This window comes from Enoplosus armatus, chromosome 3 (genome assembly GCF_043641665.1).
Source record: "Enoplosus armatus isolate fEnoArm2 chromosome 3, fEnoArm2.hap1, whole genome shotgun sequence".
In the NCBI taxonomy this organism is placed as follows: Eukaryota; Metazoa; Chordata; class Actinopteri; order Centrarchiformes; family Enoplosidae; genus Enoplosus; species Enoplosus armatus.
Window position 1 is genome coordinate 14,660,227 of NC_092182.1, and position 22,799 is coordinate 14,683,025.

Below are 22,799 nucleotides of genomic sequence, written 5' to 3' on the forward strand. Positions count from 1 at the left end.
CAAGAAGACAAACAGCACAAACAGAAACTTGTCATATTTAGTTGAATTGTAATATAGGCTAAGGCGCTCTTTGGAGTGGTAATCAGAACAGGCCAAAAATAGGAACATAGCAGCCTCCGAGTAGATGTCACGCTTATTCTGAAGTATGTTAGGTCTCTTCAGAAACTAAGACTACCAGATGGCGATGCTCTATCCGAGCCTTACAGCCTGTCTACTGATTCATAATGTGACAGTACTGAGCAGAAAACAATAGCAAACATTTGGTGGCTACAGCTTCACACATACAAGGATCTGCTGCTTTTTTCCATTTTATATCATTTTAAAACTTTCCGTCAATCGACACATTAGTAGACCTGGTTCTTGTGAGAAAATTAGCTATGGTGCATGGCTGTAACTCCTTTTTGAGTGTTGCTATGGTGATCCAAGCAACATGTGTTGATTTGTGTCCCACTCTCCTGTAATGGAAGTAAAGAGGTCATTATCACCGTAGTAACTTATAGGTTATGGTGTTTTTGAAAGCCCATAGTCTCTGTCAGTCACTGATTAGTTGTGTAACTATTCTGTCATATTTGACATGATTATAATAAAATGCATTTTGTAACCTTAATCCACATTCTTTTAATTCATCAAAGACTTTGACTGCAACTGTTTACTTGTAAATAACTCTGGTTATTCTGAAAGAAAATGCTCATTACGTCCATATTTGAAGCTAATAAGAGACAGAGTACAAAAATGCAGTTTTGGGGATTGAAATAGTTAATACATTGTGAAAATGTATTACAATTAATCAAAATAATCTTTAGTTGCAGCCCTAATTAAGCACCCTCCACCATGTGTCTAGTGACCTGTGCGTACATATGACTACTCGTCCTCATGTTGTTTCACCGTTGTCAACACTGCAGCCTCCTCACATCTGCATCTGTTTTCTTCTAGGAGCTGGACATGGCTTACTATGACTCAAAGGCTGAGCTGGATTATGTGAGTATGGGACGAATAAACTGATTCGTCTGCTTTGTTTGTATTTACTGAGGCCGTTCGACAGAAGGAAGATTACTTGATGTGTTTGTAAATCAAAAGCGTCTGATTGAAATAAATAAACTAGAAAAAAAGGCAGAGTAGTCGTTGTGATAGTGCTGATGAGAAGATGCTCTCTCATGTTCCCATAGTATTCCATGGATGGAGAACGAGAGGTGGAAAATCCTTCGCACATCAAGCTGGAGTTTGTGTATGATCCAAACTTCAAAAACAACGTCAACTATTCCTACACAGCCGTACAGATTCCCACAGATATTTATAAAGGAGGCAAGTGAAGTACTTGTCGTATTGTTTATTACACGTCATATGCTTGTGATTTCATCGAAGTTATTTTACATATTTTAAGGAGCATATCTAAGAAGTTTTCCCCTCTCTTTTCCCATCAGCTCCAGTCATCCTGAATGAGCTGAACTGGACGCAGGCGCTGGAGAAAGTGTTCATGGAGAACAGTCGGGAGGATCCGTCATTGCTGTGGCAAGCGTTCGGGAGCGCGACGGGTGTCACTCGCTACTACCCAGGTAGGTTTTAACAATGGTTCCTGTGTGTCCTCACCTGAGGTTGAATATAAAGGCTGAATAGACATAAATGTATATAAACATCTTTACGTTTTTTTAGCTACACCTTGGAAAGCCCCTGATAAAATCGACTTATATGACGTCAGGAGGAGGCCCTGGTACAGTATGCTGCTTAAAACATCTTTTCATGTTGGCCCATCACAGGCGCAGTAGATTTACAGGGTTGAAGTATTGCATCCTCTCTTTTCCTTTGTCACAGGTACATCCAGGGAGCCTCATCCCCCAAAGATATGGTCATTCTTGTTGATGTGTAAGTAATTAATAATGTTTCAAATTTTTATTTACTTAGAGAACATTGTTCACGATGTGGAAAATTGTCAAGGGGAAAACAGTTAGCTTTGGAGTTGCTAGGCAACTAACAGAGTCACCAGGAAGTTACTGCTCCCAGCCAAGAAATTGTCCAGCACATAAACCACTGTAAAACACAGAATTTACGTTTTTTGTACGTATTAAACAAAGGAGATAACATGTTCATTAGTGAGCTTTAGAGGGGCTGGTTGGTGGATTTTGTTAACTTTGGACAGAGTCAGGCTAGCTGTTTCCCCCTGTTTCCAGTGCTTATGTTAAGCTAAGCTAACCTAACCACCTGCTGGCGCTAGCTTCATATTTACCAGACAGACATAAGAGTGGTATATGTGAAGAAGTGTATTTCCCTAAATGTCTAAACTGCTGCTTTAAGCTTAAACATGGTCAGACCAAGTTGTGTTTCCTGTTTCTATGGTAGATCAGATTGAGATCAGAGCGCTTTGCTGAGTGTATTCAGAATCATGGCCATGGTCGAGTGTAGCAGCCGACCGTGTCACTGCACTGTCCCCATTGTTGCAGTTCATTATGGTAATAATGGGCCGTTCATTGCCACTCTTCGCAAGGTTAATCCTGTTATTGAGTTGAATGAGGAAAAGAGGAGAGAAGCCCTCATGAATGACCTTTCATCAACATGAAACATGTTTGTTTGTTCATCACATGAAGATAGACAGCCATGTATTCAAGTGCACACAGGAAACAATGAGTTTTCTAAACCCATGTGTTTTATTATCATAATTTCATTGTAGTATTGTAGTTTCACAGTATTTAGGGACATCAGGGTATATTTACTAAATAGTTTTTTGTCTATATTTTCACTGGGGTTACATTAAGGTTTTTTTATGCTTGCAATTTTAGCAGCAGTGCTGAAAATCGTGTTTGGGTTAATGCAGACTGTACATTAGCGCGTTCCTCTGTGGACTGCAGGATACGGGAGGAGGGAGTGGAAATACAACAAATAGTCGCTGAAAAGGATTAATCACTGTGGCAGGGGAAATTTGTGATCAGCCTGTGATTGAACATCTGGAGGAAGCATGTGCAAAATCTGCAGCCCTACTGAAGATTTAATTTGGGCACTCACTCCTTTAAATAGACATATTCAATTTTTTAAAATCCCTTTTAAGCAACCACATCAAAGGAGTTTAAAAGTTTACCAAAAATCTATATTGATTCTGAGAGGATTTTAAGATTCAACCACTGATCTTTTTGTTGAGCTAATATTTCCTCACGTATCCTCTATTGTTGTGGAGGGAATTGGTTTTTTATTCAGATCAACTGCAGCTGGGCTCACATACTGTGCTCCTTCAGTTTTAGTAAATTTGTGTGTTTCCTCAGGAGCGGCAGTGTCAGCGGACTCACCCTGAAGCTGATCAAAGCGTCGGTGATGGAAATGCTGGACACTCTGTCTGATGATGACTATGTCAACGTGGCCAGGGTCAGTATCTGCTCCTCTATCTGACCCTTCATCACTGATTTCTCCATCATTTCACATCTCTCTCTCTTGTTGTTGTCTCCTGCTGGTTTCAGTTTAACGAGAAGGCCGAGGCTGTGGTTCCCTGCTTCAAACATCTCGTCCAGGCTAACGTGCGCAACAAAAAGATCTTCAAGGATGCGGTGCAGCAGATGCAGGCTAAAGGCACCACTGATTACAAGTCTGGATTTCATTTTGCCTTCAACCAGCTGTTAAATGTAAGTGACATTGATTTCCATCGACTGGGTATTATGTCAATACCAGCGTCTCCTCACGCTGTTTTACTCTATCGACCAACCCTAATGTTCCTTCTCATTCATCTCACTTTTAAATGCATTTTTCAGAAGACAAATGTCCCTCGGGCCAACTGCAATAAAATAATCATGCTGTTTACTGATGGAGGAGAGGACAGAGCACAGGATGTCTTCATGCAATACAATTGGCCCAACAAAACGGTTGGTTTTCTCCTGATCATCTCACCACAATAGACACCTTTCAGTTACAATCATGAAAAGGACACACTGTGGTATCTTAATCACCCTCTGGGAACTTTCATTTTCTCTGTTTGTTTCTCCCAAGGTCCGAGTTTTCACCTTTTCTGTGGGTCAACACAACTATGATGTCACACCTTTACAGTGGATCGCGTGCACCAATAAAGGTGAGCTGAATTCTTCTATGTGATTCAAAGCAGCGGTTCTCAACCTTTTGTTGTCTGATGTACCTCCAGAGCCCTGTCAGACGACCTCAAGAATCCGTTCATCGCTATCACCCACCATGTTCCAAATATGTTCTCTTTTCCTCATTTAAATATGCGGATATATATATATTTTAAATTAAATTACAATTGCAGTTAGTTGAGTTAGGTTCATTAGTTGAGCTTTACACATACCCCCTGGCAACTGCAGAAGTATCCCCCAGAGTACAAGTAGCCCTGGTTGGGAATCTCTGCAGTAGGCTAATAAAATTACACAATACAAATGAAACTGCTCCATGTTCTAAAAAAGAAAAATATATAGATAGATTTGTTAAGACTGCAGTCTTAAGTTGACTTGCAATACCAAAAAGCTAAGAATAATTGTGTGTTAGAGAGTCCTTACTTGTGTCCAAACAGGTTCATTGTAATAAGTTGGACATTTGTTCATAAGGGCTGTACCCTCCTGTCATGTGCAAAGCATCAACAGGAAGTTGAACACAAGTATTTTTAGCTTAGCAGACAATCTTTAAATTCATTGCTATAATAGGCCCACTCAGTCCATACTTTAAAAGTCTAATGTATATTTATTAATCAATGCTTAGACAAAAGAACAAACAAATAAATCGCTGAGTCTAATGTACACTACAGTGCACTGACCATACTAATGGGCCTGTCTTTCAGATCTGTGAGCAGACCAGTGTTGGTTCTCACAAGGCCTTGCTTTGTCAGTTTTGCTCGTGGCTGAGAGCTGACATTGATCTTTCCAGGAGAACTCGTGTTCGTGAGGATGCTCTCAGCTCGTGCAGGGACAGTGACTCAATGGCACTCAGAAAACTTGTGCACCAGAGCTGCCTTTTTATTCACACAGAGCTGGTTTCTTTTGCGTGCAGATTTTATTATTCTGTTATTGTTATTCTGACACGATAGGCTGGATTCAAACTGAGGGAGAACAAGTTATCTGATTTTATGTCATCTGATTATGTCCATCGAATAAAAGTTTTACCTAACAAAGAGACATTAGGTTGTCTCTGATCAATACCTCCAGTTAAAGACACATGCAGTGCGTGCATTATGAGTAATGTGATTTTATGAAATGTATAAACAAACATTAAACATTATAACCTCAGTTATTTTAGGACCTTATAAGACCATTTCTGTTAAATTCCAGTATACATATAAATAGTCATTGGATTGCATTGTAGAGCTGAAACAATTGGTTGTTTAATTGATCAGTAAATCAACATAACATTAACCTGCAGCTATTTTGACAATTGAGGAATTGTTTAATTCATTTTTTAACAAAAATGCAAAACATAACCGAGTTCTAGCTTCTCAATTGTGAAGATTTGGTGCTTTTCTTTGTCTTATATGATTGTAAACTGAATATCTTTGGGTTTTGGACTGTTGGTTGGACAAAACAAGACATTTGAAGACACTATTCTCTGACATTTTATTGCATAATTTATACCAAATAATGAATAGATTAATTGAGAACATAATCAGCCGCTACATTGATCATGAATATAATCATCAGTTGCAGCCCCATTACAATGAAACATGATGGGAGCAGCTTAGAAAATTAGGGAACTTATATTTAAAAAAAGCTCACACAGAAATAGTTTCCTTTGAAGCAGCTTTCTGATAAGAAATTCAGACTCTCAGCTGATCTCATGGTCTTGACTGAACTGTGCAAATACAAATACAGATACAGTTTTAGAGCTCAGTGGTTTTCCTCTTTTAGCTTCCTATCTGTGGGAGTTAAGTGGCTGAGTCACTGGTCTAGTAACATCTAGTGAAATGTGGAATATTTATGAGCACCACTCCTGTGTTTTTTTTTTTCTGATAGCATCGCTCACACATGCTCTCTCTCTCTCTCTCTCTCTCTGTTTGTCTCTTTTCTCTGTCGCTTGCCAGGTTACTATTTTGAGATCCGTTCCATCTGTGCTATAAGGATTAACACCCAGGTGGGTTTGTCTAGTGCCTCTGACACAGCTGATCCCCGTTCACTGTTTCTAATTCTCCTTGTGGCGCTCACTCCCTCTGCAGAAAAATCTACTTCCATTTGTTTGCACACTCATTCTCCCCGTGGCCTGATGTTGTTGGTTTGTTTTTGAAGCTGCAGCCGGTCACGAATCTCTCTTGTGTTGTCAGGAGTACCTCGACGTGCTGGGACGCCCCATGGTTCTGGCAGGCAGCGATGCCAAGCAGGTTCAGTGGACCAACGTGTATCAGGATGCTTTGGTGAGACTGCATGACCTTGTTGGCTGTATGTCATCAAACATAGTAAATGCATCAAACATCCAATATATACACACTGAATACATGAGCTCATAATTTATATGATTTGGGACTTTGTGCTTGGACTCTGTAGGGTCTTGGCATGGTAGTAACGGGGACTTTGCCTGTATTTAATCTCACAATGGATGGAAACTCACAGGTAACACAACTGGTTAAGGTCACTTTCTCTTTTGGTTTTAGGTAATACAGCCTTTCAAAGGCAGAATCTAGCTCTGTTGTATAATATCATAGAATACAAAATGACTACCTTTAAAGAAACAGTTTGACATTTTGCGGAATACACGTATTTGTTTTCTTGCAGAGAGTTGGATTGATACCACTCTCATGACTGTACAGTAAATATGACAGTACTGCTAGGAAAGGCGGAAACACTTAGCCTGGTTGTGTCCTAAGGCAATAAAATCTGCCTACCAGCTCCTCTAATTAACATGTTATATCTTTTTTGGGTTAATCTGCACAAGAACTGAAGTGCAGTGACTTCTTGATGCTAAGCTAACCTGCTGCTGGCTACATATTTAGCAGACAGACATGAGAGCGGCATAAAGTGTCATTACCTTTTAATTTTCAGTAAGTGAACAAGGGTATTTCACAAAATGTCAAAGTCTTCCTTTAACTAAATGTATGTTGCTTTTGTCTGACCAGAATCAGCTGATATTAGGTGTCATGGGAGTCGACGTGCATCTTGACGAGATAAAGCGACTAACACCACGGTACAATGTATGTACATCTCATTAGCACCAGTATTAGTCACATTTTTCTTCGTTTGTACTTGTGATGCACAGAACAGAATGACACATCACTGCTATTCCTTTTTCTTTTACTTCCTAAACAGCTTGGAGCAAATGGATACATATTTGCGATTGATCCAAATGGATATCTTCTCCTTCACCCTAATCTTCAGCCTAAGGTGACGTATATTTAACCTGCCAAAAAGTATATGTTACTGTTGGTAGCAGGGAGGTGGATGCATATGGATAAGAATACAGGTCCTTAAGAAAACTTTGGGTTTCAAATTATGATTGTTTGTATATAGTTTCAGTAATTACAATGCTGATATACCTGTTCTACATTTGATGTTAATGTACTTTTCTCACTCGACTCCTCTCAGCTTGTGAACCTCCCTGAGCCCGTTACGCTGGACTTCCTGGATGCAGAGGTGGAGGACAGCAACAAAGAGGAGGTGAGCACTTAGTGCCAACTGAAAAGTTGTTTTCAGGCATTTTCTGTTCCTTGCCGTTGTTAAGCTCATGTTCAAAGTTATTACCGGGCCAGTGAACAACATTATCTTCCTAGGGACAATCTGCCCACCAGTCTGCAGGTAACTGAAGGCCCATGTCACATGTTTTATTAACTGTGTGTGACTGAAAAAAAACCTTTGTGTTTTTTCATTCTCTAGATCCGGCGACAAATGATTGATGGAAGACCTGGTGAAATGCAGATCAAAACTCTTATCAAGTCGATTGATGAGGCAAGTAAATTCTCTTTTCTACCTTCACGTATTTCACCTCTTTTGTCGGGCTGTAGCAGATCTAATCCGGGATATGATGAATATGTTTAAAGAACATTACTTGCGTCTTTGACAACTTGTTTCTTATTTTTGTAGTATTTGCCTTCTTGTCTGAGTTAGGATACAATTGGTTACCTTTAAATTTTACTCATCATTTTGACCATATACATTGAATATGAATGAATTTCTTGTATTATTTGTAAAGTTTGAAAACTCATCGAGAACACTCAATCAGAATCAGAATCAGCTTTATTGCCAAGTAGGTTTTCACATACAAGGAATGCGTCTTGGTATATTGGTGCATAACAATAAACATAGTAAGAAAAAAGAAATTTACAATAAAAAATAGGAAAAATATCTGTTTTTGAATGAAAACAGCTGTACAGTTTTTAAAACAAAGAGGATGGAATGTGCAAAATATTGACCCAAGGATGGATGTGCAAATGTTCACAGTATAAAGAATTTGTTCATTTAGTAGCGGTTCTTTCAACTGATTATAGGTGAAATATTAGACCCGTTATCTTTTTCTTTTTAAAGAAAATATTGGTGTAAGATAACTGTAACTGTGTGACAAAACATCAATAACTTCAGTGGTGTGGCAACTCTTTAGTTTGCATCACAGATTAGGCCTTTTAATTCAGCACTGTGAGCATTGTGTTCTGTGAGTATACTGTTGCATGCTCATGTCCTAAATAACACTGAAGCTTTGTGAGAGATTTTGTTGACATGAAAGACGAGCAAAACTACAACATTAAGGTTATAAAAATCACAGTCACACCTCCACAAAACCATATTACAGACATGGTATGTAAAGTAAAAGCAGTTAAACTGTAGCCTGTTTACTTTGGTTGACTCAAGTTAACTCACATGTCTCCTTTACTTTAGCAATACATTGATGAGGTGTACAGGGGTTACACCTGGACTCCTATCAACGGTACAGATTACAGGTGAGCCGTTACAATGTTATGAATTACAACTGATAACCAACCAGCTGTGGCCTCATGATGACTACATGCATAGATGGATTCACACTAAGACCCTTCCTCTCTGTGTCTCCTCGCTCATGTGTCTCCTTGTTGGGATGCCGCCACCTGCAGTCTTGGCCTGGTATTACCCCCCTACAATGACTACTACATCCAGGCAGACCTGAGCGATGTGATGCTGCAGCTCCAGTGTGAGTACAGGGAGGCAGAGCTTTCAAGGTTCTGTTTTATTAAGATGCAACACAAAGATGAGATGAAAAAGACTAACGTCACCCTCTGTCTCTGCTACAGATATGCAGTCACTGCTGCCCAGCTCCTTTGAATCTGCAGGACACGTGTTTCTGGCTCCAAGGTGACTATACGTCTACGCCATCTCTCTTTGCTCTCTTGATTTCACTCTTTCTCTCTCTGTTAGTATTCATTGTGCCCTCTTGTTTCTTTAGGGAATACTGCAAACGTCTGCATCTTTCTGACAACAACACCCAGTTTTTGCAGAACTTCCTCTCACTCATGCTGGACATTTCCCCAGAATCTGATGAGTGTGAGTGTGTTAACAGCATTTAGTAGTTTACACTATCTGCCACTGCCGCAGATACACAGATGAGATAATATACTTGTTTTGTGTCTCAGGTGACCAAGGCCTCATCCACAACCTGATTCTGGATTCTAGGATTATTGGGCAGCTGGCCTCTCGTGTTTGGAAGAACAAGGACCTGAATTCGTGAGTCAGCTTGTTGTTGTTTTACACAGTATTCTCACACACCATCCACGTTTCAGAAAAAAACACTATGTAAAAACATATTGTTTCAGGTACGGCTTCCTGGTTGTATTTGCGTCCACTGATGGAGGAATAACTCGGGTTTTTCCCAACATGTGAGTAGGATTAATGCACTTACTAAAGCAGAGAAATATAAGTAATCCCACAGATATTCTGTCTGTAACCAGGTTTTTATTTTGAAAACATGTCATGATTTGTGTTATGTTTGTACAGAGCTGCTGAGTTATGGGATGAGGATCCTGAACCCTTCAATTCAAGTTACTACAGACGGAGCCTCGACAACAAAGGCTATATGTTCAGAGCATCCAGATCCTGTGAGTGATGGCGAAGACACATCTTAAAGCGGCTATAATCAACATTTATACAATAACAGTGGATCACACGACTGTGTGTAGGTGTAAGGAGTCACTCGTAGTGATGAAACCATAAAGAGTTATCAACAAGCTTGGCCTTGGGACAAAATAATCTCACAGTTTTCATGGGAGAATGGGACTAGTGTGTGAAAGTGTGAAACGTCTTTCAACCAATACAGGGGTGTGTGACATCAGACTACGACCTCACATCAGTGTTTTTTAATCACGTTTTATTTGTTTCAGCTCTGGACGACCCCGTGGGTGCAGAAAACGGCACTGTTGGAATTCTGGTTAGTTCAGCTGTAGAGGTGAATTTAGGAGGCAAACTGCTCAAACCTGCAGGTAAGAGAAACACTTTGATGTGGTGTTCTGTGAGATTTCCAGGAGTGTTTCTTCTTAAAATATTTTTCAGATATTTCAGCTGCCTCTGTTTTGTACTCTTCTGACTGAACCGCTGCTTATTGCCCTCCTCTTCCTCCCTGTGCTCTGATCCTGTGGATCTTGTCACTCAGTGGTCGGAGTGAAGCTGGACATGGAAGCGTGGGTGGACAAGTTTAAGATCCTGGCCAGCAACGTGTCGGACAGTCGACAGGGCTCACACAAGGTACAGCGCCACTGATTACTAATAATCGCTCGTTACTTAATCAGACGACATTTATTGACATTATTGTCTCATTACACAGTGTGGACCATCCAGAAGTTGTGAGATGGACTGTGAAGTGAACACTGACGTAAGACCGCTTTGTATTTCATTCTCACATTAACACAACCACTGGACTGTAGCAGACCTTCAGAGGTTAAATATGTTCTTAATGCTCTTGTGATTATTAAAGTGGTCTGCCACTTAGAAGACACTTTGTGTACAACTTACAGAACAAAGCTGCTGTTGCTACTCGTCTCCCTTTCAGTCAGTCAACTCACAGATAAGAGGAACACTTGTAAAAGCTGACTCGTCCAGTGTAATTAACAAAATCCCCAGTGCTGCCTGTTGTGTATGGTTAAGATTAAGAGGGTGTTTCAGGCTAGGAGCTCAACTTGTACCTTGTGGGACATTACACTGTGAAAAATCTCCCTTTTAACAAGTAATTTAGTCAGATATTGAGCCCTAAAATCTTATTTTCAGCCTTGATATTAGATCAGTGATTTGTCTTTTTGTGTTTTGACATTTAATTACAAGAAAACTTTGAGCAAGTGTACAGAAATCACTTTTTATAAATAGGCATGTTTTGACAAATTGAATGCTTAATTTAAGACCAAATGACTCAGAAGTTAAAAAAAAAAAATGTTTATTGCAGTGTGATATATTTTTATAGAGAACATATTTATATACACTTGCCTGCAGGTTTTTACAGCCTGCTGTCTCTTCTTATAAGATCACTTGTTCTGCTGCTGTTGGTTGATGTAGTGAAGCGTTAAAAGCTGCTGCTTGATGTAAACTGTGCCGCATTGTCTGTAGGACCTCCTCTGCTATCTCATTGATGATGGTGGGTTCCTGGTTATGTCCAATCAGAGAGATCACTGGAAAAAGGTATGTCTTTGTGCAGTAATGTGCTTTCTCTTCTACAGTTTATCATCTACTGTCTACTTTTAGAAGTACACAGTATGTGTCATTCACTATGTTTTAAAAGTGATGAAAAACTAAAGATATAAAAAAGGAGTGCAAAAGGAACTCTGTGTCTTTTCAGACAGTTTGTAACCACATGCTAATTTGTTTATTTTTTTTGCATGCTCTAAATTATTTTTTGTGTATTTGCTGATTTCAAAAATGTTTTTTGTTACAGCATTATTATCAGTATTTAACTCAACTAAATTCAGCTTAAATAGTAAATGAACAACAAACAACAGAGAGAAGAAAGAAACAAGTAGAAAACATTAAAAAAGTTCATGTTGAACCACTTTGAGGCGCTGTTTCCCTGATGCACTTTCTTTCCCTCTCTGTTTCTGTCTTCCCTGTCTTTCATCCATCACAGATCGGCCTTTTCTTTGGTGACGTGGACCCTTACCTGATGCACGCTCTCTACAACAACTCAATCTTCACTCGCCGCCAGTCTTTCCACTACCAGTCTGCATGTGAACTAGTCAGCAGCAGTCACACTGGTGCAGCACCGAGGGGCATCTTTGTGGTAAAAGATGACCTGCAGATTTTTAGATTCTGGGACATTTTTTATGACTTGTTTTAATGATGGAAAGCTCTCATCTGTAACTGCTCTCTGTTTCTGCAGCCGTCCATTGCTGACATCCTCAGCTTGGCCTGGTGGACATCCACAGTGGCATGGTGAGACTTTGTTCACTGCACATCAAATGACACCAACAGCATGTGAGGTGCCCTTTAAAACAATCTTAATTGTGCATGGACTTCTGCACACAGCCTTTTCTTTTTTTTTTTTGGTAGACAGCTGCTGCCCTGCGCTCGGTTATTTTCAGCTTAATGTTGGTGTAGCTGCGACATGTGTTTACTGTTATTTATTGGTTATGAGTTGTACAGATTGTATTTCATTGTATTTCACACTTTTACAGGTCTGTGACCCAGCAGCTACTGTATGGACTGGTCTACAACAGCTGGCTCTACCAAGGTGCATCTTAACACAATTTGTGTGTGCGCATATAATTATCTGCGTGAATTAATGTATTCAGGAATTTTTATAGCTCATTAACTTTCTGTTTTTATGTTAAAAATGATACAAATCATATTTTTAAAGAAGTAACTTCTACAAAAATCTAACAAGCAGCTAATTTGCATTTTGTCCTCATTTTTCACTTCAACATGTTCTGACCTCATTAAAAAGGGATTTTGTTAAAGAAACAACAACATTAACATTAATATGTATATAAAATATAGGTGAAAATCAATTTAACCAAATTAGTCTCTATATAAAAACGCTTTAAGAATGTTATAGACATTATATAAAATGCTAAATTTGGATGTGTTTGTGTTCTAGATGATGTCCTGGTTGAAGGTTTTGAGACAAAAGAAAGCAGCTGTGTGACGATCCAAAGCCAGTTCTATTTCACAAACACCACCAACTCCTACAACGTGCTGCAGGACTGTGGAAACTGCTCACGGTGTGTTTTTCTGGAACGTCAGCAGAATGTGTTTGTGCTCTCATACCTGTACTGCACACACGGTACGAAGCTGGCTAAATATCCATCACTGTCTCCCACAGGCTGTTCCACGCGAAGCGGATAGAAAACACCAACCTCCTCTTCGTGGTCGCCGAGACGCTTCCCTGCAGCTCCTGTGAGATAGAGAGACTGACACAGGTCAGGACAGAGTGTATCCTTTTCATGCTCTCGTTTGTGCTAGAGGTGGAAATCTCATCGATATTGTGTGGCAGGTAAGTTCGCTGTTACCTCCCTTAACTGAAGACAAACAGTTCAGGAGGAGAATCCATGCGAAGTACTGAGCAACGCACGATATCGTAAAGGCCCGACTTCCTGCTTTGACTGCAGTGCCTTAGTGAGTATATACATTATAAGTATGGCAATATAATCATGCCTCAGTCCTCAGCAGCTGATGGGACATTTTGAGCACAGAAAATTGTAAGCACATTAAAGTAACTATCTTTTGTAGAGAAAGCATTCATTTTAACAAACAAAAATCTATTCTGTATTCAACACAATTATTTACGATAGCTAGGTTGCAAAGCTAATAAAGCACAGGCTAACTTACAACTGCTATTTCATAAAGGCTCATAACCGAAACTGTACGAACCATGTGTGGCTGTGTTGTGCCCACAGTGCTTCCCTTCTTAGTAAGTTTTGCTTCATCAGAACTGCTTGTCAAATGGTTGAATCGCTTTGGAAACCCACACCTTTCTGACGTTGGTATTGGTGGTGGGAGCTCTGTCTGACAACTTCTGTAACTTTCCAAAACCGACAACCTGCCATTCACATACACAAGAGGAGCCTGGGTTTGAACTTCTCTCTCTGGCTCTCTTTTTTCCTTCTTGACACAACTATTTCTGTCACTTTTCATGTGAACAACAGAGTGCAACACTATGAGTGTCTCCCAAGAGAGACTGTCTGAAAATGTGCAACGTTATCCCCATATTTAAACACCGGGGCCATTCAGAACAACTATAAACATTTTTGATTTCCTACGTCAGACATTTCATCGTACAAACTACTTCGTTTTTGAGCATAACCCAACCCTATCGGATCGGCGACAAAACAGCCAGTCATAAATTACATCTAATTTTCCTGTAGGCTGGAGTTATGGCACCCTGAAACATTTGAATTGAGTGAGCTTGCAGTCAAACCTGAGAGTTCACACAGCAGAGAAGTTAAGAGTGCAAATGATTAAAAGTGTATTGAGCACAGAATGGAGTTTTGTCTGCGCAAATTAAATTATTCTTTGTGTCATACTAATTTCTCTACATATTATAATTTCTATGCTTGCAAAACTGCTCAAAATGTCCCATTGCGTATTTAGAAATCAGGCACTAATTCCATATACAAAGTGCAAACACAACCACAAGAACTCTCTTAATGTTCTAGTGATGAATGATTTCTCCGGAAAAAGATTTATTGTTCACTCTCGTTGCAGGAAAACACGTCAGAGTGTGGACGGGGTCATGCTCTGCAGTCCTCCATCGGAGTCCTTCTCTGTATTCAGCTTATTCTGCCTCTTTTTCATCTCTGACACGTGCAAACACTCTAACTGACATCTTTCATCTCTTTGGGTTTAGGCTCGGATCTACTGAGGGTCAGATCAAACAGCAACTGCAAAATTCTTCTTTTTTTGATCTACAAACAGCCCAAAGCGCTTTTGTGCTTGGGGGAAAAAAATACGTAGATCAGCTCTTAGTGTTTTTTGCCTTATTGCTTATGCATTTGTTGGTGTTTCAGGGCTTGAGTGCAAAATATAGGAAGAGAATGTGTTGAGTGTGCATGCTACTTAAACTAGGACAAGCATGTTTAAAAGTTTTGCACACGGGCTCAGCCATGCAATCACCAAAACGTCAGGGAGGCAGCTGAAATGTACTTTTAACGGTCCAATAAATATAAATAATCACCCAGCTGGAACAGACGTCAATCACAATTTTAGGTTGGATTGTGGTGGTCAAAAGATAAAAGATCTAAAAACTCTGTTTATTTGCTTTGTGGTAAATACACAGCGGTGGATTACTTAATTTATTTAAAAGTAGAGAAGTATTAGCAACAAAATGAACTCAAAGTATTAAAATACTCATTTGACAGCAGAATGAACCCTATCTGTGTTATCTCACCATATCATGTGTTATATTATCAGATTATTATTACTGATGTGTTAACATGTAAGCAGCATTTTAATGTTACAGCTCGTCAAGACTATTTTTGGACGTCTTTCTATACTGTTGGGTAGTTTTATCTATAGCAATCATTTTAAAAACTCAGCATAGGTTTTCTCTGTTAAATAAAAAGTAACTACAGCTTTCAGATAAATGGAGTGGAGTAAAAAGTACAATATTTATCTCTACAGTATAGTGGACTAGAAATATTAAAGGTTCTCTGTGGATTTTTATTGCAAACGTTTCTGTTTACAATCATGTGTATTCTTGACGTTTAACAAAGGTGTTGAATACATTTCCTGTCACATAAAAAAGTTTTTAAATGTGAAACTGCTGTGTATACATCCATGTTTACTTGCTAGCAGTCTTCTAGCGTATTGGAGCATTTCTTGGCACATAGATCAGTACTTGTAGATCAGTGGAATGATGTATTGCGTCACCTGCGTGCATGTTCACGAGAGCAGCAAAGCGGTGACCCACTTACAAAAACATTGTTCCATAGCGCCACTAGCGGTCAAAAACTCCACAGGGTACCTTTAAATAGCATAAAATGAAATTACTCAAGTACTTGAGTAAATGTACTTCCTGGGGTTTAATCCAGAGGAGCTCCGGGATTGGCCAAACACAGCTGAGTGATACAACAACTTTGAGACAGTATTCTGAGTTTTTAGATCTTTTATTGTCACTGTGGCTCATTAGATGAGACGCATCCCAATAGTTAACTGTATATATGGATTTACAGCTTCTATACAACTGCTGGATAAAGCAATCCGAGGCATTTACACTGAATGAAAATGTAAATAAATAGACAATAAATAGAATCTGCTGCTGGTTGAGCTTCACAGTTCAGACTCCTCAGACGCTGCTGCTTCTGGCGACTTCTGCTTTTGTTGGCTTTGTGAATGATCTGTTTTCATTTGCATGTCTGGTCGTAGTAAATGTCTTTGCACATGAAGGGGCTCCTGCGCCTCCAGCAGTTTTTACACCACAGTAGATCCGGGCCTTAACCTCACAGTCACTTCAGTGTCTTTCAATCCACCTCTGACCTTTGCCAAGACAGTTTCAGTACTATAAATTGTATCATACATGACTAACGACCCAGAATGACTTCCCTCTGTCGTCTCAAGTATGCCCTGTCTCTTGAATCGAACCAGATTTCAGACAGAATTTAGATGAAAAGTATTTTTTTCCCCTAAAAATATTTTCTTAGAGCACAACAAATGAGAAAAGCCAGTAAGATGAGAAATACCACTGTCAGACCTCCAGCGAGACTTTGTGACTTTCCATAACACATATCAGTGATGAAACGTCTGTGTAGTTTCATTGATACAAGGATTGTTAAAGTCAAGGTTTGTTTTGTTGAAATGCTTCCACGGAGACTCGGGATGATCTTGAAGTGCTTCCAGGTGATAAGAGCTGATAAACGGTGTAAAATCAGACAAAAACAGACCAAAATGATCAAGTGTTGACAGTGATTTTGTTACAGTAACATAGTACCACTGCATAGTTTAGTGCAATACTGCTGTGATAATTGGATGCTTTATTCTAGCAGTAATTATCATGAACATCAATTTATCATCAATTTCAGATTTGAAGTCATGCAATGTTACCTATGTAGTCATGCGCAGACGTCAGTGTGTGACCGACATGTTTTTAAACGTATTATATCAGTTGTTTGATTGCAGGGAAGCTCTCTGTCCCTCTTTCTTTTCTTTTTTTTTTTTGTATCTTGTATCGCCACTATTTGTCAAACCTGAATTTATGCACTTATTTATGCTTCTGTATGAGGAATGTAGCTTTTGAACAGCTTTCGGTGTTAATCAATATGTTATCAGTATGTGATGCTTTTTGACCCTCTGTTGATGAGATTCCCCTGATGTCTCTTTGAAAGTGATGATTCGCTGTGGCAAATTATTTTCATTTTATCATGCATACCTCGTCACGACGGCGACGTCTGATTCAACTTTGTACAAAATTATGAAGCTTTAAGCAATTTAGTGGCAATGAAATATCTGTCCAGCACTGTTTGGACAAAAAAATGTTTATTGTTGTTTATTTAATTTATTTCAGGGTTAAAACTCCATAACATTAACCCCATAACACAAAAATAATACACACAATATATATTGGGTCGGCAACTAATGATTATTTCCATTATCTATTATTCTGCCAATTATTTTCTTAATAAACGATTAGTTGTTCTGTCTATGAAATATCAATAAAAATGCCCTTCACAGTTTCCCAGAGCCCAAGCTGACGTCTTTAGAATATTTAACAGTCCAAAATATCAAAAAGAAATATCAGTTTATACAGTTTAAAGTGATATAAAACAGAAAAACGTCAAATCCTCACACTGAACCAGCTGGAACTAGCAAGTGTTGAACATTTTTGCTTGAAAAACGACTCTCAATAGTTGCCAATTAATTTTCTGTCGATAGACTAATCAGCTAATTGGTTAATTGGTTAATTTTATGTATGAAGACATACAGGGACCAACTCTCCCTCCGTTGCTTCACTTGACAAACGATGCCACAGCGTGTTAAAATACATTAAATGTGTTCATTATTGTGTGATATTAAAGGTCCCCTCCTGACACGTTTTAAAAACACTGTGTAGAATAATAGTTAATAGTTAATAATAGTGACTGACATAATTTAAATGTATTATTAAAATGACATCTTTCTCATCGTTCAGTTCAAAAGTTTAACTGCTGGACACTTTTGGAGTCGAGGGAGACTTTAAATAATTAAAATGAACTCTAGTGAAGAAGACTGAACAGTGGTAGAGTCTCTTTAACGGATCAATGTATCCCCGTCTTATTCTTTAGAAGTTATGCATGATAAAATCCTGAAAACATTTCCCCACAGTGATTCGTCAGCCCCTGGTGTCTTTTTGTGTTACCACTTGATCTGGTTTAAGGGGGATATTTTTAAAAAGCTTTTTTGACAAAACATTTGTAAGATGCTGTTTTTCTCCGTCTGCCTGGTGTTCCACCCTGCAGTGCCTTTGTTGCACTAATTTTTTGGACGGCAGGAACATTTTGGATGTTAGACGCGTGGACGTTCATCCTGCAGGCCACGTGAAAGACACACCTGGATTTAAAGGGTTGCAATGGTTCGACTCTGAATGGACTTCTCGGTCAGGGAACAAAGAGATGCTCTTGATGAACTTATGAAACCTTTTAAAGGGAGCACAGCACAGTTGTGAAAGAGCACGACGGAGGTGGCCAAAAGAGAACGAACCCCGCTGCCCTTCTGCTCCGTGTCCTTTATCTCTACACTGTGGTTCAGCCTCGACTCAAAGCACAGACACTGTCCATTTTCATCGATTTGACTTGGTCCCATCTGCACACTGTATATTCTATATTTGAAGCCTGTCGAAAACATGTACTTTTTTCCATTAGGACTGACTGAAACGAGTGAATGTCTATGTACAGTATACCTACTGTTGTGCATCTCTCTGCTGTACCCGAGCATGGTGGGGGACCCCGGAGATGCAGATTAAAACTCAACACTGTTTGGAGACCTCAGCAAAAACACTGCTTTCAAAAAAAAAAAAAAGAAAACACGGCTTTTACTCTGAGACCTGCAGTATAAACTTTAGGTCGTATTGTATTATTCAAACAACACTGTTGTACATTGAAGGAAAGACATTTTGTGAAACTCTTTATAGCCTACAATATATTACTACTGTTGAGGTCGGTGTTGTAGTTTAATTTTAAATTACCGGTATTTATTTGCATGATATTTTGAGACAATTTACCGATTTGTGTACATAGTCCGATGGATATTTTACATTCCCGTCCACACCCGGCTCTCCAGCACTGAGGCCTCGGAGCTCGTCTGCTGTGTGTTAACGAACAAAGCTGAAAGTTTGACTTCAGTGAAGCCTACAATAACTGTCAGTGTTTGCAGCAAGTAAAAGCACAGATACGTTTAGAGTTATGAGCAACAAACTGCCTGATTCAACTTTTATCTTTTTATTTAGGGAAAAAGAAAAGTGACACAAAAACGCTGGAAATGATTTATGCATTTGACGGCTGTATAACAAACAAACAAACAAACAAACAAGGCAGTGGCATGTGTGGGGACACCCCTTTATTAATTATCTTTGTTTATGAAATAGATTTCAACAGTGTTGCTTATTTTATTTGATTATGTGTTCTTTGATTAGTTTTATTTATTTGGGTATTTGTGAATAATATTTGTATTGAACAGAAAGGAATTGAATGTGTTTGAAGCTTGCGTGGGCACACTAAGTAGTTTACAAAGAAAACTTGCAAAAATAGACAGAAAAAAACATAAAATGTTTGTCTTTGTCCTTTTTATTTTACGGAGCTTCAAAAGAGAAGAATGTCAGTGTTTCTGCTGTAACTTTGCTTTTCATTTTGCTGACGTCGTCGCCGTCGTTTACTCGGGACAGTTTTCCTCTCTTTGTGCCAGTCTCCAATGCCACCTCATTTTTTTGTACAGACGATGTGAAGCAGTCAGTGGAAGATGAAGGCTAACTTTGTAAAGATTTTGTCAGTCACATTACAAAAATGGATATTTAAATGTTTATATCTTTGGTGATTAAATGCTATTGATATTTTTCACTTCAGCTCTGAATCGTTATTGTTCTTCACTGATGTTTTATTTTTCTCGAACGGTCATTTAACATAAGGGTCTTCAGTCCAATCTATTATTATTCTCATTTATGACCAAAAGCACTTTACCAGTTTCGCCTATTTTGACCTGCAGGTGAATGAGGACTCCATCTGGTTTGACATTAATTAAACAAATATTGTCTTTGTGTATTATTTCAGAGTAATCTCTCATTTGCTCATCTCATCTCATCTGAACAGAAATAAAGAGAATATGAGTAGTTGCACAAAATCTGTTTATGGAAAGTAAACAGGGAAGAAACTGTGACAGCGCTCACTGTGAAAGGAGCCTTTTTAAGGAACCCAACATACTAACTCTGGTCTATTCTGACTTACTGGCATGATTTCATAGTAAGAGGAAAGTACATCGTGTCTATTTTGGCTGCAGGTAATAACTGATAAAATAAGTGGTTAACTCCTGCAGAGTAAGATTGTTTTGCCAAATGAAAAGAAGAATCTTCAGGCATCAACAAAACAAACTATGGTATGAAATTCACAAACACCAGAAACATGAACTGATTCTTCTAAAATTAAAGTTATTATTTATTAATTTTTAGATATTTTTTCCACAGATTGTTTTTTAGCCTTTAAAATACCAAAAATAGTGAAAAACACAGGTTCCCTCAGCCGAAAGTGACGTTTTCTAATTGTTGTTTTGTTCCTCTAAACACACAAAGACATTCACGAAATGAAAGTGTTGCTGCTCTTTGTTCTTCTATGGCAGATTAACAAATGTCAGTATTTCCAGATGTTTTACATGGACAATTGGATGTGAAATGTGACGTCATTTAGATCAAAAGTGACCATTGCCCTCTGGACAAGACAGACAAGTGAGAGAAATTGTTTCCATTTTGCCCTTTAAATGTCTTCAGGTGCGTACAGGCACAGTAGGTGAGATTCTAGACTATACCACCACAGTATCTTTCCATTGTCTAATGCAGAGAGACTGTTTCTGTGTCAGCTGTCGAGGATTAAAACATGAGTTTTTGGCGTGTTGGCGAGGACCAGAAAAGAAATCCAAGAGTCGAGCAGCATGCATGATTCATCATGTGCATTTGCTCACAATGTCAGTCAGTAAAGATACCAAACGGTAAGCTGAGGTCTTCAGAGGAAAGACGATAGGTCGCTGGCCACTTCCAAAGACACAAAAAGCTCTGGCGGGGGTTGTGGGATGTTTTGGCTCCTCTGATTCACCAACAGTCCTGCAGGCCAGCTGCTCTCAGTGGTCCTGTTTGGATTAAGAGATATCTACCTTCTGTCCAGCAGGCAAAGTGCCTTGTTATGTGGCTTAAAGAGAAATACATGGTCTGATATAGCTATGAAATCAGACCATCAGAGTTTGGCAAAGCACTTTGAATCTTATTGTCATTTTAATGCCTCGTGTGAGGTATAACCAGCCGACCTCAGAGGTTCGCCTCTCATAAACTGAACAACAGAGACACTGAACACATGAAGCTCTCAGGAGAGAAGAGGACTGATGTAGGTCCTGACTTCCTTTTGGGTAAAACTGTTTAAATTACATTTTATCAAAGAGGAGAACTAGAATCTGTTGTAGCATCAGATGTTGTGTCTGTATGTCTTAATTTGTCTTTTTAAATCTAGACTCAAGCAGCTTATAACTATGATTAAATGTTTCTGCATTACGTGTGAGAGAGCATATTTCTTTTCAAGATTGTAAAACAATATTCAGCAGAGTTTCAAACTTGTGATCAATCCTACACTTTTAATAACTGCAACAATTAAAAGCTTTGAACCTTTTTAGGGATTATTTATGATAAAATACTCAGTGATGTAAAATGGGCTAACAACTGTAAGAGGACTGAGGTGTAAAGCAGGTTTCTTTGTGTGAATTCAATATTTCTCTAACATGGACACATTAGAGCGGCTCTAAGCAGAACTTAACCTTTCAGAGAAAAATACTACTGTAATACAACAAACTGAGCTGTGTGCTTATATTAATATGGAACTAAAAAGGACCAAAACACAAAATGTAACTATACAAATGCTTGTAAAATACCCACCTGGCCCCTGTGTGTGCAGTAAGACAGTAACATGGCGGTGTAAAGTGGCGTCTGGTGCCGCAGCTTCAGGAGCAAACAGGTGCTCTGAGTTTAGTGTTGCCGGAGAGGCAGCTGTCGTTTGTCACAATGTTAATGAAATGGCTCCCCGAAGAGGAAGCACTCAGTACTGGATGTTTGCTTTGCCCCAAAGGATTTGTGGAACTTATTTTTCTTCTCTGCTGTTGGGAAGAGAAGTTATGCAACAAGCAAAAACACACTCCATCTCTACTCCCACTGAACTCCAACATGATCTGTCTTTAAAAATGTTGCTTCTACGGACTCCTTCAGTTCAGATTAGTGCTATGATAGTGTGATTGTGTTGTTAAAGTGCGTGCTGCGTTTTCAGGATGAACTCTTCATCACAGGTAGACCTGCCCGGTGGTCGAGGTGAGAGAAACTCTGTACAGGTCTGTGACAGATAATGATGAAGATGTTTATTTTAAATTCATTACCATGTGTAAGAGCACACTTTAAAGAAATAGTTTGACATTTTATTAAATACGCTTATTTGCGTTCTTGCTGAGAGTTTGGAGTATTTGCTGGTTGCCTGGCAACCTCATGGCGACAGTGATTCCAGGAAATTACTGCACATGGCCAGGAAAAAGTCAGGCACAGGCTTATAACCCCATAAAACCACAACATATTGTTTTTACCCTTCATTTTTTATAGTTACACAAACAAGATATGACGTGTTGATTAGTGAGCTTTAGAGGTGCTGGTGGCTTTTGTTACCATTGGATAGAGCCAGGCTAGCTGTTTCCCACTGCTTCCAGTCTTTGTGCTACGCTAAGCTAACTGGCTGCTGGCTGTAGCTTCATATTTAACACACA

The 22,799-nt window shown here is 39.1% G+C and overlaps 1 protein-coding gene across 1 annotated transcript in view; it reads left to right on the forward strand.

Moving 5' to 3' along the window:
* LOC139283391 (voltage-dependent calcium channel subunit alpha-2/delta-2-like) overlaps positions 1 to 14,639 on the forward strand; it is a 30,015-nt gene extending 15,376 nt beyond the window's left edge. Inside the window, exons 5-38 of the mRNA XM_070903389.1 lie at positions 934 to 978; positions 1,167 to 1,302; positions 1,422 to 1,553; positions 1,651 to 1,708; positions 1,810 to 1,860; positions 3,249 to 3,348; positions 3,441 to 3,602; positions 3,729 to 3,839; positions 3,964 to 4,042; positions 5,993 to 6,042; positions 6,230 to 6,319; positions 6,450 to 6,515; positions 7,019 to 7,093; positions 7,209 to 7,283; positions 7,485 to 7,556; positions 7,773 to 7,844; positions 8,769 to 8,830; positions 8,981 to 9,057; positions 9,158 to 9,218; positions 9,310 to 9,407; positions 9,497 to 9,587; positions 9,677 to 9,739; positions 9,858 to 9,958; positions 10,241 to 10,339; positions 10,510 to 10,601; positions 10,681 to 10,728; positions 11,454 to 11,525; positions 11,968 to 12,120; positions 12,220 to 12,272; positions 12,515 to 12,570; positions 12,937 to 13,060; positions 13,162 to 13,271; positions 13,372 to 13,454; positions 14,544 to 14,639. Coding sequence (XP_070759490.1) covers positions 934 to 978; positions 1,167 to 1,302; positions 1,422 to 1,553; positions 1,651 to 1,708; positions 1,810 to 1,860; positions 3,249 to 3,348; positions 3,441 to 3,602; positions 3,729 to 3,839; positions 3,964 to 4,042; positions 5,993 to 6,042; positions 6,230 to 6,319; positions 6,450 to 6,515; positions 7,019 to 7,093; positions 7,209 to 7,283; positions 7,485 to 7,556; positions 7,773 to 7,844; positions 8,769 to 8,830; positions 8,981 to 9,057; positions 9,158 to 9,218; positions 9,310 to 9,407; positions 9,497 to 9,587; positions 9,677 to 9,739; positions 9,858 to 9,958; positions 10,241 to 10,339; positions 10,510 to 10,601; positions 10,681 to 10,728; positions 11,454 to 11,525; positions 11,968 to 12,120; positions 12,220 to 12,272; positions 12,515 to 12,570; positions 12,937 to 13,060; positions 13,162 to 13,271; positions 13,372 to 13,454; positions 14,544 to 14,639 — 2,913 coding nt within the window. The remainder of the gene's footprint in view (positions 1 to 933; positions 979 to 1,166; positions 1,303 to 1,421; positions 1,554 to 1,650; positions 1,709 to 1,809; positions 1,861 to 3,248; positions 3,349 to 3,440; positions 3,603 to 3,728; positions 3,840 to 3,963; positions 4,043 to 5,992; positions 6,043 to 6,229; positions 6,320 to 6,449; positions 6,516 to 7,018; positions 7,094 to 7,208; positions 7,284 to 7,484; positions 7,557 to 7,772; positions 7,845 to 8,768; positions 8,831 to 8,980; positions 9,058 to 9,157; positions 9,219 to 9,309; positions 9,408 to 9,496; positions 9,588 to 9,676; positions 9,740 to 9,857; positions 9,959 to 10,240; positions 10,340 to 10,509; positions 10,602 to 10,680; positions 10,729 to 11,453; positions 11,526 to 11,967; positions 12,121 to 12,219; positions 12,273 to 12,514; positions 12,571 to 12,936; positions 13,061 to 13,161; positions 13,272 to 13,371; positions 13,455 to 14,543) is intronic.
* The last annotated feature ends 8,160 nt before the right edge of the window (positions 14,640 to 22,799 follow it).